The sequence below is a fragment of the Rattus norvegicus genome, chromosome 4, assembly GCF_036323735.1.
Source record: "Rattus norvegicus strain BN/NHsdMcwi chromosome 4, GRCr8, whole genome shotgun sequence".
In the NCBI taxonomy this organism is placed as follows: Eukaryota; Metazoa; Chordata; class Mammalia; order Rodentia; family Muridae; genus Rattus; species Rattus norvegicus.
This window is the reverse complement of record NC_086022.1, coordinates 82,290,471-82,309,785: the sequence shown is the minus strand read 5'-3', so window position 1 is coordinate 82,309,785 and position 19,315 is coordinate 82,290,471. Positions and strand designations below refer to the sequence as shown.

Sequence of the window (19,315 nt, the reverse complement as noted above, 5' to 3'; positions counted from 1 at the left end):
AATGCAAGTGGTACTCTTTGTTGAGAATTGTTTTATAAATAGTAAATATTCACTACTGTGTTCTGTCCTTTCTATTCCTTGGAATAAGGCTTTCTAGGCAGCTGGAAGCTTTTATATTTGGATACAGCCAAATAGGGCCAAAGAACTGAGGGGCTGAGAGTGACTCTGGCCCTGATATCATAGGATGGTTAATTTTTTTATATCAACAACTTGGGACCTTGAAACAAGAAGGAATGAGACAAAGGATATGTAGGAGTAACCATGGCTAGGGAGATTGGCTTGATTAGTGGATAAAGCGTTCAGCATATGCATTGAAGATCAGAGCTCAGGTCCCAAGAGTCCATGAGCTATCATGAATCTGCAGTCCCAATACCCCTTTCCGCAAGATAGGAAGTGGAGACAGGAGAATTTCTAGGAGACCGCATGGTTTAAACAGCAACAAACAAGAGACTGTCTCAAACAAGGTTGAAGAAGCAAGAAACAACACCTCAAGTTACCCCTTGACCTCCATGCACCCATACCTATTTACATGTACACACACACACACACACACACACACACACACACACACACACACGAGCGCGCGCACACACACAAATAAATAATGCAGAGGGGAAGATAAGGTAATAAATACTTACACTGTCATGCCTTCCTTCTCCGGATAAACACTACAAGTGAAAGCAACATTGAAGATGAGTGGGGCTGAAGGGTGCAGGGAGTAAATAGGGAGGCTGTTCAACTTTATCCCCAACTTTCCTCATGGACAAGAGTAGCTGTCATCATAATCAGTGACAACCAGTGGGAAGGTGAGCGGCAGCTGGGTATACTGATAGACTTAAGGCAGATTTCTAAACTACAGAGAAAGAATAGGCAAAAAAAAAGTATGCTATTAAAGCCTGCAAGTATCTTAAACTACCATTTAGATTTTAATTATAAACCATCTCAATGAGGAAAAGATCAGGTGGATGAAAACCCACCAGTTTCCTTGTGGTAGAATGAATTTAATGGCTGCAGCTTTTGAAGAGACCTATGAAAAGAAATTCACAAACTATGATCAGTATAATAAAAATTCTGCAATAGCATATGTTTTGTTGCTGGACGCAGGACAATAGCTCAGAGAAATCAGCTCAGCGTCTGTGTAATTTACCCCTTTTCTGTCAGAATTAGTCTCTGAGTGCCAATGTTAGCAAGCAGTAACAGAAGCTCAGGTGGACCGACTACCTAGCTAGCCAAATCCATTTAACTTTGAGTCAACAAACATTCTTAGAAACCATTTCACTCTCACCCCCTGTGCTGGTCTGTAGTAATACAAGAAAGCCCTCGGAAGGTCATGCCTGCAGGAAGGTGGACTAGGAAACCAAGTTTGCAACGAGCAGGATACAAATGTGGGTCTTAATGCATCCTGGAGCACACAGGGAACCTGGCTAGTTGCCTTCTGGGTGAGGGGCAAGTTTCTAGATTGTGGGGTCAGTTGAGCCATGTCTTGTAATTCAGTAGGGCTTCAGGCCCAGGTAAAACCACATCACATGAGGACCTGACCGTGAAGCGACTGAACTGCCCAGCAGGAGTTAGAGAGAAGCTAGATGTGTACGGGGTCTTGTAATAACGTTTTGAACATCTTTGGAGATTAGAAGTTTGTAGTATTTGCCATTGGACTGAGAGACTTTGAGAAGCTTATGTCACAGCTCATTGATGAGTGAGCTTGGGGGCTAAGCTCATCAGGAGAATCAGGGGTGAGGGCTGTCAGTGGCCTTTTGAGTTTCTAGTGTTTGCTGGGAAGCTTAAATTCTACCATTGGAAATAAATGCTGTCACTCCTTTCCCCCAGATCATTCACTTGATTTCTAAGACAGCATCTGCTGGTTTCTCAGGCCTAGGTAACTAGCTATAGTCTGTCAGTCTCAGGTTTCTTACTTGGTGTCCATGAAGTAGAGCAAACAGCCAGGCTGTAGCCTGTGAGCCCTGCCTTCAAAAGTTTACTTTTTAATAGGAATTATTGTAGGCCCTTGAAGATCAAATGAGATAGCCATCCTACAGTTAAATCACTAACTTAATTATTGATTTGGTGATTTTCTTTTTTACCTAATGAAATTTTTTCAAAGATGTATTTATATTTATTTATGTGAGTACACTCTAGCCGTCTTCAGGAGAGGACATCGGATCCCATTACAGATGGTTGTGAGCCACCATGTGGTTGCTGGGATTTGAACTCAGGACCTCTGGAAGAGCAGTCAGTGCTCTTAACCACTGAGCCATCTCTCCAGTCCTGACCTAATGAAATTTAAACAATCTACATTGACAATTTATTTGCTAAAAAGAGATTAAAATAATATATAAATAACATACACATTTAAAAGAAAAAATATATAGGAGCGAAATACATATGCATTTGAGATATTTAATAAAAGGTCATTTGAAAGAGAAAACCTTACTAAAGAAAATATGGCCTACAAAATATCATTAGTGGTTAAATCAGTATAATTTTTTTTAAAAAAATTTCTTTGGGGTTGGGGATTTAGCTCAGTGGTGGAGCGCTTGCCTAGCAAGCGCAAGGCCCTGGGTTCGGTCCTCAGCTCCGGAAAAAAAGAAAAAAACTTTCTTTTAGCTTATTGCCATTTTCCTATCTTTTAGCAATGTGTAGATAATACATTTTATACTTTGAATAAGAAAAAGTTAATTTACATTAAAAAGGAACTGTAATCGTGTCATAAATGTAGAACCAAAAGAACCTTTTATAATAGAAGTCACTTAATTTGACTTTCTTAGGTTAATAAAAATTTTAGCTCTAAATTTTTAACAAATTTATGAGGCAGCAGAGGGTCTTTTTATTACACCATGGTCCATATTTCATAAAGCTGTGACCCAGAGTGCTGGTGGGAGTGTACGCCACACTTGACCCAGCTTCCTGGAGCGCTCATGCGGCCCTGCCATTTCTGTCATCTTAACTGTCCGTTCATTTTGGACTTTAAGACCAAGCATAGGCACATACGTATATCTTTATAAAATTCATATGGCTTTAATTTTGCTTTATTTCTTAATGTAAAATTGTCAGTTTTATTCCTTTATTATTTTTGTCCGTCTTATTGAGAATTTTATATGAGTACTATGTTTATATAATTTCCTCCTTCTCCTCCCTCCACTTTCTCCTGTGCTCCCTCTACTCCTCAAAATCACAACCTTTTTTTATTTTTTTAATTATTGTTGGTACACATATACAAGTACACACATGAATACATAAGTATAACCTGCTGACTTTATTGAGGATTGATATTTGCATGTAGGTAGGGCTGACTGCTTGGGACTGGATCCCCTACAAGGGACTCCTTTCTGGAGACTCCAGGCTCTCCCTTTCTCGGCAGCCATTGTTTGCCTAGAGCTCTTGAAGTTCATGTGAAGCCCTGTGAGATTCCCCTGTCCATTTTGGTGAAAACATACAATGTTACTGCTTTAATATATGTTGGCCAGCTAAATAGAAAGATCTTTTTGAAGAATCATATTTATGTTACCAATGTTTGGGTTTGTAACCTTCTGGACCTCAGTCTTCTTCGTTGTAAGCCTTGAATCCCTGTGCTTGTCCTTTCCACAATCTTTTTTCTTTTTTACACCCTTTCCTCTGGCCTTGATAGCTTACCACAGAGTTGGAGAGAGAGTGCAGGGCAAGGTGTCATGTGTATAGCCCCTCACCACTGTTGTTCCCATTTGTTACATCATAACATAGGGCTAGCATTCTGTGTCTTCAGTCCCCACATGCCACACCTACATCTATTCAAGGATGGACACTTTGCTTACCGTGCCCTAGAGCCAAGCCCTTCATGCTCCGGTTAGCTCTTGGCTAACATCGGGTGAGCTTCTTCAGATCCTGTGTATAGACTCATCTTACCATTTCCATGTAAACACGTTTCCCTTACTAAATGTAAAGAAGAAAAGAAGCTTGCTGACTTGGAAACAAATCTGTTTTCAGTTACAACTTATATTAAAAACTGTACCAAATTTTGGATTCTATATTAGGGATGTTTGAGGGCGTGAAAAGCCTGAGCTGAAGACAGAGCTAGGAAAACCGAAAAGACAAAGCGGCACGTGTTTAGCATTACGAATTGTTAATCTGTTTCAGGATCACAATAGAAAAGATGGTTTTGATGCAGTGCCTGCTGGTGTAGAGCCTGGCCATCTGTGTCAGCATGTCTTCTATGTCCTTAACCAGCAACTGCTTAAGAGAATAGTCCAGCCATAAAGTGAAGGGTGTGTGTGCACGTTTGTGTGTGTGTGTGTGTGTGTGTGTGTGTGTGTGTGTGTGTGTGTGTGTGTGTGTCTGCATGCAGGCAGACACACACAGGTGTACATGTTCAAATCCACAGCCTTGTACTTGCAGTTACTGAACATTATTCTCAGCAAGTTCAAATGTTAATGAAACTCAAAGAAGAGACACCAAGGCTTACCAGCATGTCTGAAGCCTGACCCTCTCTCACACAGGACCTAGCTGGATGCCACCTGAGCAAGTCATTCAGGCTCTGAGAACTTCATTGTTTGCGTTCATAAAATAAGGAGGGCATAAGTGCCTAGTGTTGCCTTGTAGAATTATTGGAGTGCTTAGCTACATAATGGACTTGAACATGGATAATGTGGATAGTGTGGTTGTTTAAGCAAAACTACTGTTCTCGAGAAAAATCCATGATTACATAATCAAATGAAGCCAGGAACTCTATTTCAGATCATATTTCTGTCTTTTAAAAAATACAGTGTGAGAGTTTTATACCCTTCCAGTTGAGTTACAAATACATTGTAATTGAGGAACCAAGCCACTGTTTTCTGAAGGCGCCTATGAGAAACGTAATTTTGTGAGTCACATAAGTTTCTTGTGCTGCTGCCCTTTCCCTGGAAGAGACTATAGAGTCGGCCATTGGCTCCTGAACTCATGCACCCCGACTGGGCTCTAAGCAAGTATCAGTGGCTTTCTCAAGCTTGGTGTTTTAATCACTTTTCTTTTTGATGGTTTATCCTAAACGTAGGAGCACGAGTGAGCTAGAAACAGCAGTATTGCATATGCCATATAGCAGCACAGATTTGTGATCCTTATTACAATACTAATCCATTTGCTAGGAACCTAGATCAATGTTCAAATTAAATAAATTCATATAAAGGAGAGGGGACGTCTCCACTTTTTTACATTAAGCATTTCTCAGCGTCTCAACATGGATTTTCCTAAAAAGATTTGGAAAGACGTGACTTTCTTGTCCTTGCTCAACTCAGGAAAGAAGCCAAGCAGCCATTGAAAAAGAAGCAGTTAGGCTCAGAGTTGTGTAGGTCAGATGGCTCCTGGAAGGTTCATAGATCTGACAGGGTTTAAGGTCCAAACCTTTCCTTACCACCACACATTGCCAGAAGACACTATTAGCAGGTGCAGCCTGCATCTGATTACCCTCGGCCCTCAGCTTGCTTTATTTCCATCTTGTCTGATCACAAAACAATCTCTGGATGATTCTTCTAACACCGTGTGATTGGAATAATAACTTCGTGTGTCACAGAGTTTTGTGCTGCAGCTGAGCGGCATGTAAATACAAGCTGCTTATTTGCAAGAAGCTTCCAGATTTGCAATATGATTGCTATGGAAACCACATAATGAAAACCTTACAACCATCTGTGTGGTTTGATGGATTTTACTGCATAGCTGAGCTGTTTTTGTTTACTGTTATTAAAATGTTGAATGGAATATATTAACCCACAAACATTGACTATTTGAGGTATTAATTAGTATTATATAATGACACTGTGTCTCAGTACGAAAGTAAAATTTGTTTAATAATAAATCTAAGTAAAATGGCATGTGAATGCATGTATTTCTAATATGGAGTAAAGGTGATTTTTGCCTAGAATTTCGGTTATTTGTTCTTCTGCAGCTTTTAGTTCATGGGATGGAGAGCTTTGCACTGTTGATAAATGAGCCGTAGGACTTGCGAGGTTTGGGGATCCATTTTTTTCACAGTATGTAGTCAACACCTTCCTTTGTGTCGGTGTCTAGTCAATATTCATTATGACTATTATCCTGTAAAATTAAAAACAAGCAGAATTTGAGTCTTTTATGTGGAAGCTATTTGTATTGTTAGGCCAAGAAGAACGAGCTGTTGAACATTATTTAGAACACTTGATGGACAGACTGCGTACGGTTGCATATAGTTTTCACAGGCAAACAGATAACACCGCAGAAGCATCTCGTGCTCCACAACACTACGTACGAGGGCCACCTCACAAAGACTTTGGTTTGCATGCTTTACTGTGATTATTGATGCCCATTTTGTCATTTTTCTGATGATTTAATAAAACATATCATAGAGGCAAAGCTTTCCCATACCAGTACAACCCTTAGCATATACTATAGACACATTTTAATAAAGTAAAAATAAATTTGTGGTAATTAATTCTTTGAAATTTATTGTTAACTTTGCTAAGAACATTTTCCATTTAATTATTACAACTATTTTTTAATGGTATGTTGGTGCTAACATTGGATAGTGAGTCTAAATCCCAGTTTCTTCTTACAAGCCAAAACTAGCATTTACTACCTAGATGCGGCTGTCCTATGTAAGGACAAGCACCCTAGGGTTTTTACCCCCAATGCTGGATTTGTAACCAGGCTGGAGAGAGAGAGTGGGTGCAAAAGAAAGAGAAGGGCAAGGTAAACTCTGTCTTTCACCTTAAAAAATAAGTGCACCATCTGTGAAAAAATCCTAGGTGGGATTGTGTGGATTTCTGCCTGTAGAGTTTATGGGGATCCCCCATAAACAACCTGCTGGCCATGAGTAGTCCTTGAGATTTGTCCAAAGTGAGATGACGGTTGTTAAAAGAAGTGTCCCATATTAAATTACCGAGGTTAATGCGGCAGTGTGCACGAGGACAAACTGTTCCAGCTGCTCCTTATTTTGAAGCTTTTATTATTTTGTTGGAGTTGAATTATATAAACTCAAACCACTTACATTTGACTTCTAAGCACAGTAACCCAGAAGCTTACTTCAAATCCTGGGGTTGATTAATCACTGGCTAAAATATACAGGAGACTTTTCCAATACATTATAGTTGCCCTTTCTCTGATATTATCCCCGTCCACTTGCAAAATCAAGCCTGTGTTCCTCTCAACAACACAGATCATCTGGGCCAGCCTCTAAGTGACGCTATGTCCATTTGTTCACTAGTCGCAAAACCTGAGCCTTCAAATGTCTAGGAGGGCAGACACAATGCTTATCAACTCCGGTTCCTCCACCTCTCACGCCATCTCCTTCCTGTTTCCTTTGCCCCTGCAGTTCAGGATTTCCTTCCTCTTTATCTAGACTCTCCATGCCCCTCATCCAGGCTGACTGAGACAATGGGATTTAATGATCACTTGTAAAGCAATTTCAGTCCTGCCCTGTCTGCTCAGAAACCTTGTAAGGTTCTCACTGCCCACCAGACTGGAGTCTGAAGCCTATAATGAGATGTTCATGGGCCTTCGACTGGTCCCCGTCTCTCACATTGCCTTCTTTCTTGCTTTTCCCCCCAAGAGTGCCTCGATACTTTGTCCATTGAACATGACTGTGCCTGTACTTTAAGGTGGGATCTGGAAAGAGCTTCTTGTGTCCTACAGGTCTTTCATGGGATCCCAGGTTCTCCCCCTGCACCAATTCAGTGCTTTGGCCCACCCATCAGGGAGGTCTCATTTCTGACCCCAGCAGGCTGTCAGCTTCCTCTGGGCAGGAGCTTCCTATTCCCTTCGCCTCCTTGGCAGATCTTCCCTCTCACGCGTGGGTGATCCTCGATGAAAACTGATTGATGGTTAATTGGTTTCATAGTCACACCAGCTACTATGTATATCTTACACACACATTGTGGTTGTTCTTGAGTTGGGATACTTTTTAATTTAGTTTTTCTTTGTATGCCATTTGTTTGTATATCCTACATTAGATATTTGTCAGCTTTGTATAAATCCTTAAGTAGGGAAAATGATAATGTAATACATGTGCTTTTAGTAGAAAAGAATGGCATAGTTTGATTCCATGTAAAGCAATTTCTTGCTTAATGTTATGCTCCTTCGCTCCATATCCTGGGAAGGGAATGTGCTTGGAGTGTGTGGGAGCAAAGCACTGACTACAGAGAGGATGAAAAACATGGGTTTTAAAACCACAGCCTCAACTTTAAACCGCATGCTTTGGAAGCCTGCCACTTTTGCATCTCAGTTCACTTATCTATAGAACGATGATTGTCTATAAAGTCTTTCCTCCTGTGGTATGTGACACATGGAGAGCCACAATAGAATTTGGGGACCCATCTAGTAGCCTTTTGTGAGAGGATTAAGTGAGGAAACCAGTGAACATGTCTGACATTTGATGACTTACAGATTATCTGTATTTTATGTCATACATTTTTTCTGTGCTGTCTTGATGTTTTAGGAACCATGTAGTAGTATTCCTGCTACTCGGTATCATGTAGCATATTTGTATGATGTCGGCTGTTACTTCACTAGATTTAAGGGCTGCCCTGGATTTAAGATTGCTCCAGACAAGTTGCTCTGCATATTTAAAACAAACATGCAACGCCTTGGGGCATATCTTATATTGTATCAGGTCAGCCGTAGCCTTGATGAGGACGCTGGTTATTAACACAGGAATATGAATCGGGCGTTTCATGCTCTTAAAGATAATTGTTAAGTGCTGTAGACTTTGTCTTGCTCTGTAAGCAGGGTGGATGCTGTGATAGACACGGGGCCTGCTAATGTGCCACTGTCACTGTTTATTTGCAGAGGAGGAAGAGGACACCGCTTCAGTGAAGATGGACGAACAAGGGAAGGGGAGTCGGGACAGTGTACAGCATCCCTCAGGTAGCACCGGCAAAGCTTATTTTTGTTTTGTTCTTGTCCCTTTCTAACTCTCTCATGATGTCTGCACAGCTCCCTGAAGAGGTTGGCTCATTTGGTCTGTATGTCTTATGGTTGATAACCTGCTTAGTCCCATTTAGGATGCATGAAAACCACTTGAGAAGGATTTATAAAGTAAGCCAATTTATACAAGGTATTCCTTCCTGAATTACTTTGTAATGACTCAATTAGCTTTCATTTCTGCACAAAGGAGATTTAGTTGCATAAATTAGCTTATCATCATTGAGGAAGTGTCACTGCTAAAGGACAGTTTATAGATACAACATGCAGTTGCTGTCAAACCTATAAGAATGTAATATAGACATCTGTGTATACTTTGTGCTTGAGCAGAACAGACTTCTGCCATTCAGAGACTAACAGGGGACAACAAGTTGCCCAGGGGACTGGCAATGTAGACATCTCTGAAAAGGTCAACTTGACACAGGCTCTGACAATCGACCCACAGCTCTGTCTTCTTTGATAAAAATCAGATAAACTTAAGACCGCTAATTGATCTGCAGCCTGTTTAAATGTTGGCCATGCATATCTTCATTGCATATGATTAACACAGAAGGCAAATGAATTGGGTAAGAAATGCCAGAGTCCAGTGACAGCAGCTTAAAAATGAGAAAAGGACACTGGTTGCCTAGAAGACTGGGGAGGATGGTCTGCATTATCCACTTCCGCCTGGCACGTGGCCCCAAGTACTAATTATGTGCACACCATGTACAAACACACAACACAGACAACTTTCCTTGCTTGTTGCTATTTCCAAGTAGCACAAGATAAACTATCTGTAGCGCAAACATGAGGTTAATTTTGATAAACCAACAGTTACAGGGAAAGAAGAGATGGGCTGCCTTCTTATCAGGACTTTACACCTCTCCACAGCCCTGTGTCAGCTGGGGCGAGGTCTGCCCTGTCGCCCCCGGGTCCTGTACAGGGCTGGAGCTAGGGTCACCTTCCCCTCTCTGATATGTCCATACATCACCCTGTTGAGTTGTCAGAAGCAGGGTGGACAAGCAGTACGTGTTCAGGAAGTAGCTTTCCTCCTGTGACACATGGGAAGGAAACAGGCCTGACTCTGGACCTGGACAGGAAGGCAGGCACAGGTTGCTGCAAAAGGTTTGGGTTTGCCTTTTTTTCAGAGAGGAAGCAGGACAAAGCCATTAGATGTTAGCACTCTTGCCCTGTAAAACAGAGCTGTAAACCATGGCAGCAAGCGAATGAAGCCCAGGCACTGTGCTTGATAGTAAATTGGGTGTTTATTTTGATAGTTATGAATCACGATGCTTCTGCCCAGAGCACACAGGTTTCTTTTTAAAATTTCTATGCAGGTATAGAAGATAAACACAATAGATAGACCTTCCGCAGACACAAGAGAGCATGCCTCAAGTGTTTGCCTTTGGGGGGGGGCAGTAAGTCGGTGAGCTTTTCACGCCATCGTCACAAGGTACTGCAGTGTCTCTTACCTCTCGTGCTGCAGAGCTCTTTCAAGCCACGCTCCAATGCCTTCGCACATGGAGCTTCTGCAACTCATGCGCGCCACTCGGCACTGAGCTGACAAGGGTGTTGCTTTCTTACTGAGCGTCACATCATGTGACCTAACCTTGCTCAAGAATTTCATGTATTTTTTTTACATTGACTAATTTTACAGGAAAAAAAAATCAGTGTTCTAATATAAAATATAAAAATAAAACTCAATTCATCTTGTCTCCTACAAGTTGCTTCACACTGATTCATCTAGCACAGATCATATACATTTATAGGTACATAGACGGTCCCACTTGATTTTTTTTAACACTGTAAAAATATGCTTCCCTTTCTAAAACACTTCTCAGGCTTGCAGTCCTCAGAGAAAGGGTCTCTGGGGTCAGCATCACGCCTCCTTCTTTGTCAGCACGTCTTTTATAATCTTGCCTTTGTAGACTATCTGGTGTTTACATGTTTAATTTGCACTTTGGTAACAGTCCTGTTAGCTTTGCCAAATATCTATTTTATAAAGTTTTTAAAAGCTCAATGTCTAAATTTTTCAAAGGCTAGCTAACTTTAAAAAAACAAACAAAAAAAACCAACCTACTTTCAAAAGTAACTCATGCCCCTCAGGACAGCACACACAGTAAGGTGAGGTTTTGCGTGTAATTTTCAAAATACCGATGGTATAGATAGAATGATGTTAACCCACCGAGTAAAGACAGGGAAACCACGTGAACTGTGCTTCTGAATGTTCCTCGTTATAAACAACGCCTATCTTTGGGGCCAGGGATGTGTCTCAGCAGGAAAGCATTTGACCAGCATATTCAAGGCTCTGCATTTGCTATCCCCATCGCCACAAGGCAAAGCAACATGTCATGGGGATTATCTTCCTGGGCAGAGGTACAGAGTGCTAGTTTTTGTGAGCCTTCTGTGCCTTCAAAGCTGTATGTGTTCGGGACTTCTGTCTGTGTGTGTAGAGCCACTTACATTTTAAAGATGAGCCAGCAGAGCTTCCTGCTTTCCACAAATAAGATCACTCCTAATTCTTTATGTCTGGCATGTTTTCCTGAGGAGACAGCTCACACACTGCTGGCCCTTCCCTCACTGGTGATGCCTGCTCTTCTAGAACGTCAGCCATATATCCAGAGTGTTCTTTAGCAGTGCTCACATGTGGGACCCAGAATTGAGGTCGTTTTTTGGATACCATCATCATCAAGATTGTTGGGGGCACAGTTGAAAATGCATCTTGTCGACAGCAATGCCGAACCCCTGGCTCTGTGGCTTCCTTGCAGCCGTGAGGTTTAATGAAATGTTCCTGATGCACATCTAGGGAGTCATGCATCTTGTACCCGGCGGGGGTCTCTCCCCTCGCCTGCTCCTGGAACTCCCATTAATGTTAATGGGAGTTCCTCCGAGTGTATCCAGGGAAAAAGAAACCAAAGTGATAAGAATGTGTATTTAAAATCACTGTATACTTTTCCTTTTGTCCTCTTTCCTGCCCCTACTTAAAAAAAAAAAGCTGTTAAATGAAAAGTACTGTGAGAATGTCTGAAAATGGAGGAAGGGCCAGGACAGCTGGGACCCTTTGGAATCCCACAGCTCCACCAAAAACTTTGACCTTAGTTTTTTAGCCAAAGTTTGTTTCTTTCTCATCTTCGGAGCAAGCCTAAGGCCTGAGCAGCATGGGGAACATGTCAGGGACCCCTACTGGGGAAACTAGCTATTTAGACCTTCTTCTTTGACTGGGCTAGAACTGTGTGGCAGGCTTTACGTGTGATGTCATCCCGTCTAACTCCCTGACTTTCAAGCTGACACTGACAGACTGCAGAGGGTGCAACACTTGACCCATTTAGCAGTTGATTTAATCTGACAGGAATGTTTCAACTTCTAAATCTCTATTTGTCTAAATAAGTGGTTTTTAAAGGAAATCGGTCACTTTATTATTAAGTGATATTTTTTCCAAAAAGAAAAAAAAAAAAAAAAGGAAAAGGAAAGAGACACTGTTTGGAGCTATCTGGCCAGCTGGAGTGCCCTCTAGTGTCCATTTACAGAATTTGTTTAATATATGCTTGGGGGGCTAGGGGAGGATGTGATAGGGGTGCCACAAGCATTGTTAGCTCTTGGTTGGATTCTGGGGCTTTAGTGCTTTGAGCCCAAGTGCTAAAGTGGTGAGGCCAAATACAGGGGGTCTCTCCCTCCCTCCCTCCCTTCCTCTCCCTCTCCCTCTCGCTCCATCCTCCCCATCCTATCATACCACCCCTATTGTCCCTCTCTTTCAGTCTTAAAAAATAAAAATTAACAGAGTTAGGTGGTATTTTCTAGTCCTTGTTTATTTTCTGAAAATTTAGTGAGAAGGTGTATCCTGTAACTACTTAGATTCCATGTTATTCAGATTCTCCTTTTTGAAAAATGTTAAAGACATTAAGGAGAATTAATCTAATAAATCAATACTTTGTGAAAGTCAGCACTGTGCTAACTATAGTAGTGGCTGTTTGCACTGAGATCGCCTCTTGTTTAAAAGCCACCTAACAAAACTGAGATGACAACCTGATCCGGCACCCTTCTCCACATTATCCCCAGATTCGGAGGTGACCATGCAACGATGGGAGCTGTCAGCACGTGTGTGTTCCGCCTGGCTGGAGAATGCACGGGCATCTTACTTACGTCTTACTGATATTACTCGCATTCTTTTTCCCTTAACTCATCAAAACTCAATTATCGTGAAATTAAAAACAGGAAACCGTTCTCTGTGTAACAAAAGCATCCAGTGTATTTAACTGTGTGCTGTGTTTTAGGAAAGCCACATTGTGTGAGTGACAAAGCATATATTACCCAGTTACTGTGGTATTACAGAGCGGTGGGCACTAAATAATCAATCAGTTAATGGTGTGTATGGCAGTTTGAACACTTCACATCCATTGTGCTTATGCCAGGAGAAGGATGAGCTGATAATTCCACTGTATGAGTCTAGTGACCTAGACCTGACTAACAGAAGTCCGCACTAGCAATTTCAAAGCTGCAAAAAATATTTTAGTGACAACTTTGAGAGACTTCGGGTCCAAATGCTTTATATTTGAGTAATTAAAGTATACTATTATTGATATAATACTGTTATCAAGTGTTCCAGACTCAGTGAAATTGTTCCTTCAAATCCGTCTGTCCTGTCCCTTAGATGCTAAACCGTGCAGGAAGACCAGCTGCTCTTCAAACACATAGCGAGTCAGCGTAAGACTTCTCACTAAAAACCGAGCAGAAGCCCCTTGCTGCTCTGAGAATGCAGTCACTGCAGGTTTTAGCTTAGGGACAGAAGTAGAGGGGCCATGAACAGCTAATGCTTCTGACACGACCTTCATGAGCATGCTCACAGGTAGTTGCGGGTTCACTAAGACGTTCTGCGATCCAGGCCAGAGTTTCTTAGACTCTTGGCAATCTGGGATGGTCCTTTAATTTCTGTTGGTTCAAGCCTTAACTCCAACTCTCTCTCTCTCTTTTTCCTAGGAGATAAAAGCACCGATTATGCTAATTTTTACCAGGGCTTGTGGGACTGCACTGGATCTCTTTCTGATGAGTTGTCCTTTAAGCGTGGTGATGTGATTTACATTCTTAGCAAGGTAAGAGAGTGCCCCGACCCCCGCCCCAGTGACAGCCGTGAAAGGAAATGCATAGCTCAGTTCTCCTGCACTTGAATTCACAACACAAGGGCATGCCAGTTGGAATTCTTCTAGGTCCTAGTTAACAATTGGAAGTTCACAATAATTAATTATTTTGTCAAGTGAAATATAATCAGAATTTAAACACAATCAGATAACAGGATTCACTTAGCAGTGTGTTTACCTGTCACCCCAGCCCTTGGCAGGCATCCACTTACTGCCTTATCCAGAACAATATACTCATGTGGGAGTTAGCATTGTAAGGTATTAGGTTAGTAATTATGTTTCTCTTGCTTCTTCCTTCGTATTCTTCTGTGTGCTTATTCTGTGTTTGCCTGCCATTCTCCAGTGGAAACACTGTGTTTATAAAAAGTTTTTCATCTCTGTGTAAACACATTGGGTGTTCCAACAATTTAAAGGCAATGCTCCATATTCAGACAGGGTGAGGTACTTTTTTAAAGTTTAGCAAACTATATTTGTCATCGTTAATGTACATGAGAATCGCTGTTGCTGCTTTTTAAGATACTGGACTGTAGAAGCCACCAGCTCCAAGCGTCAGCTTCTGACGCTGCATATGAACTCCCTTAATTTTCATCCTAAAATTGTCCTTAGTGTACTGTAGGAATTTTTTTAATGTCTACTTTTTAAGATTATCTTAGCACAAAATCACGAATGAAAATGATTTAAATATAAGCAGAGAAATGTTACATAGGTCATAAGTCTAACACTTTAATGTGATTGAGCTGAGAAATATTTTGTTTATTTCAGAAAGATGATGTGAACTATTAGATACAAAGAGAAATTGAAAATAAGGTCACAAATTGGATTTTAACATTGTATGACTAGTACAGAAAGTCTTGACCCAGCGGATCATAGAGTCCTAGAGTGGGCACCTTAATGGAGATTGCCTGTACCCGGTGCAGAGACAGTACCTGAACTATATTATCTTGACGCCCAGGGTAGTTATTTTCTGTCCCTTCTACCTAATTCCATGCCGAATAAAGCATCCACAATACCAAGACACACTCTAGACACCAAGAATCCTAAAGACTAATCTATAAGCTCTCAGAGATTAGTGTGAAAAGAAATATTTACTAATAACTTAGTACCGGGAGCTGTGATCATGACTTACTGAGATGGCCAAAGCCAAGACTGGTCATGAACTCCAGTCAGCCTCCCAATGGCAGATCCATGCATTGCTATGGTATCGTACCTTCATGTCCACATGACAGCTTTTGGTTAAGTCTGTTATTAAACATGTAATTGTCCAAAGTTAAAACAGCAGCTTTTAAAGTGTATTATTTAACAGAAATAGCACTGTTTGGCCCAGTTCTTATCAGAAAACTTTCCTGAAATTCCTCCCAAATTTACTAACCTAACTGTTTAACCAATTTGGCTATGAGAATATTAAAATTAAAGGGTTGATTAACTTGTATTTGAAATTTCAGAGTCTAGGGATACATGGCATAACGTTGTATTCCTTTTGCACACATGTAGCTTGTAAAGCCCACATGGTTCTCTTCTTAAGGCCTTCTTCATGAGTCAGCTTGGCTGTAGGAAGCCCAGGCACCCACCCGGCAAAGTGGCCTGGACTCACATCCATCATTTCGTGTTCCTGGGAAATTAAAAGTGTAGTCCTAGTGTGCATTGTCCTTCCAGGATGCTGAGGGTAGAAGTTTAGTTCTCTTAAACCTGTTTAAGACCTTGGGTTAGATGTGGCCCAGCTCACAGGTAGCATTCACTTCTGTCTGAACATCTTAAATGCTGTTATCTGGGAGAGAACTGGCCTCCTCTTTCAGACCTTTGCAAGGTTTGATGTTCCAACAGCGTTGGGTTCCTTCTAGAGACAGCATTTTAGGAGAGGCTAATTGTGGTTTTTGAAAGAAGAGCCAAGAAAGAGGAACTTGTTAGTCACTGTATCTCCCCATAAATTAAATGATTGGGACTCACAGTCAGCAGCTGTGAACCTCAGAGAGGAAAGTCAGGGTGCATGGTTAGGATAAAGAGAACAGCCTCCCTTCTCTGTCCCAACATGGCTGCAGCCTTTGCTGAGCTATCTGCTTGCTTTGGAGTGTGTGTGAAGACTTCCTTTCTACCTCGCACTGTGCAGGTGCAGAATCACTGGACAGTCTCTCACATTGTAACCTATAGTTCTGCCCAAAGCTAGGTAGACACAGACCTTAAGTTAATACCATAACTGAATAATAAATTTGAGAACTCAAGATTTTTCAGAAGAAAGCAATGGATTTCTAGATCAAGGTGGGACCAGTACTGTATATTTTTAGAAGGATAAGCTGTTGGTTCACTAGGTTAAAGGGCCTGCATTTATTTACTCTGAGAACCTGAGTTTAATCCCTGTGGAAGGAGAGAACTCTTCAGAAACTTGTACACATACACAGAAAGAAACGTCTAATTTGAATCTTTAAAAATATAAGTAGTATAAAAATAACTACCTTTTTCTATGACTACAAATTCGTTTAATCTTAGAGTATTAGCTAGATGTTTGTGGTGATGGCATGAAATTTTCACTGTTGTAATCTATTTTTTTACACCATCTAGTGGCTCAGAATGAGTGGTGCAGGTAATTGCCGCTAATGTGCACAATCAAAATGGTGTCATTAATTCAACTTTACATCTAGCTATGGGTAATACTTTCCCATCCCATGTCAATAAAGTATTAACATTAATCATGAAAAATTTTGTTCATCATTTTGAATTAAGTGTGGAAATTGTATAAAAAGAATATATTTTAAGGAATCTGGCATAATATTTGTGAAGACAGAAAATAAATACTTTGTAAGAAATTGATGTCATGACTTTTTTAATAACTAAAACTATTTAAAAGGTTTAAAAGAAATATAACTTGGGGTTGGGGATTTAGCTCAGTGGTAGAGCGCTTGCCTAGGAAGCGCAAGGCCCTGGGTTCGGTCCCCAGCTCCGAAAAAAAAGAAAAAAAAAAAAAAAGAACCCAAAAAAAAAAAAGAAATATAACTTAATCTTAAGAGGTGTACTGACTTTTAATGTAAAATATTCTCTGATTTGAGTTACTGCCCTCAAGTTTCTCAATTTTGATTATGTCCATTTTAAAAAGACAGCACAAAATAGTTTAAGGAAAGAGTTTTTAATACAACTATTAATTTTTAAATTTTTTTTATTTTAAAAAAATTAAATTTCCCTCCCTCCCTTCCTCCCTCCCTCCCTCCTTCCCTTCCTCCCTCCCTTCCTCCCTCTCTACCTCCCTTCCTCCCTCCCTCCCTTCCTCTCTCCCTCCCTTCCTCTCTCCCTCCCTTCCTCTCTCCCTCCCTTCCTCCCTCCCTCCCTTCCTCTCTCCCTCCCTTCCTCCCTCCCTCCCTTCCTCTCTCCCTCCCTCCCTCCCTCCCTCCCTCCCTCCCTCCCTTCCTCTCTCCCTCTGTTCTTCCCTCCCTCCCTTCCTCTCTCCCTCTCTCCCTCCCTCCCTCCCTCCCTTCCTTCCCTCTTCCATGGACGCCTTGCTGGCCAGTTGCTGTGCTCAGTTCGCTGCCGGATGACTTATTTTTGTTAAGTCTCTTTTGAGAGTTACACAGATCTTCACCACTACCACCTTTTTTTTCCTTCAGTGAAAATCAAATGCTACATACAATAAAGAGCTGGCACACACTCTGCCCTTCCCCCTTCCCTCTTTAACGTTTTCCAATTAGCAGCTGCCATGTGACCCTAGGGCTGAGCTAGCCCCTCCTTCAAATATCCGGCTTTTTTTTTTTTGTTTCAACCTTTGAACCTCACTAATATAAATCTAAATTCTGTTTGCACTAAATGAAGACAGCACCTTTTTGCTTTATTGTTCTCTTTATATAATCTTGATGCTGTTTTCTTAATGAATTAAAATAATTCAGTATTTTAATATAGATTTAGAATTCTTTTTTTCTCCTACAAAAAAAAAGAAACATATTTTCAGGAACAGGTGAAAGTATAATTTGAGATTTTTATAACTGTTTTGTGGGTGAGTTAACTCTGAAAATATACAGTGTGATCTCAGGATTTTGTTTTTAAGAAAGGAAAAGGCATATTAGCAGTAAAAATCTTTTAATTTTTAATTTCAGTTGTTTGTAGAAATCGAGTTGTTTGGAAAATCATGCTAAATATTCTGCTATTTCATCTCGATTTTATTTTTCCCAAACTGTGGACATTCGTTCCCTGGTGCTAATGGCGCTGTCCTCGAACCATGCTGGTGTAATACTCCCATTTCATCAGCAGGTCCCAGGCTGCACAGCAGCAGGCGGACCCTCTGCCTGTGCTCGGCTTTGGTCCTACTGCTCTGCCTTGCTGCTCTGGACTCACATCCTCCAGAGTTACCTTTCCATCTGAACTGGTTGGCACATTGCTAACCGCATCCTCATCCTCATCCTCACTTTTCAAGCCATAAATTGTTTTAAGAGAGCTGTTCTTCAGCAGGAAAGAGGGACGCCCCTTAAGGCTCTAGAATATTTTCTTTCTCCAGAGACATGCATGACTTTAGCTTTGCAGCCTTCAAAAAAACATATTTTCTTAAGACAAAATGGGAAATGTAGATAAGACAGTGGTCATGACTGCAGTAGATTGCATTTGAGGCTGTGTTGGCTGGAGGTTTAAGCAGTGCTTTATTTGTGTTTGGTTGATACTTCCCAGCGACTGGTTAATTGTGTCTGTCATTGAACATTTACTTCTTGTTAGAATACAAAGGTTTACTTAGTATGGCTTTTGGGCTTCAAATCTATAAAATAAACGAATCAAAAGTTTCACTGGCAAAGACAGAGGCATTGGGGGTTTTTGTTTGTTTGTTTGTTTGTTTGTTTTGCTTGTTTGTTTTAATATATAGTTCTCCTAGTTTCTCATTTGTGTTCATATGGCCCAGGGTAGCACGAATAGCATGGTCAACCACTGAAGACTGACCAGGACAGCTCAGGGGACAACCGTAGCTGACACTGAGTCCCCAAGAGTCATCCGTTCCTGCAGCCTTTTAGGAAGGAGGGGTGTTTTTTTCTTGTGATTCTGTTTGTTTGGACCTGACAGTGTTTTTGTTTCTGTGCTGTCCCTTTGGGTACTGGAACCCCATGTAACCTGCCTCCTCCTCCATGCCTGCCTCTCCAGTAATGGAGCACTCTGTTAATGCGCTCCAGCCCCACTTTTCCGAACAACGTTGTCAAGTGTTTCCTGTTTCCTCTCCCATAAGATGGAGGCAGCCTTCCCTTCTGGGACAAGGCTGACAGTGAAGGGGATGGGACTTTGGAGGCCCACTGGTGGCCCAGCCCTTATAGTGACTTGAAAGAGGGCGAGGAAGAAAACAGTGTCAGAGG

General features: G+C 41.2%; 1 protein-coding gene across 3 annotated transcripts in view; it reads left to right on the top strand.

Moving 5' to 3' along the window:
• Skap2 (src kinase associated phosphoprotein 2) overlaps window positions 1–19,315 on the top strand; it is a 150,444-nt gene that overhangs the window by 121,879 nt on the left and 9,250 nt on the right. For all 3 annotated transcript variants that reach the window (XM_006236477.5, XM_006236478.5, NM_130413.1), the window contains exons 10-11: window positions 8,764–8,841; window positions 13,852–13,964. In XM_006236477.5, the coding sequence (XP_006236539.1) occupies window positions 8,764–8,841; window positions 13,852–13,964 (191 nt within the window). The remainder of the gene's footprint in view (window positions 1–8,763; window positions 8,842–13,851; window positions 13,965–19,315) is intronic.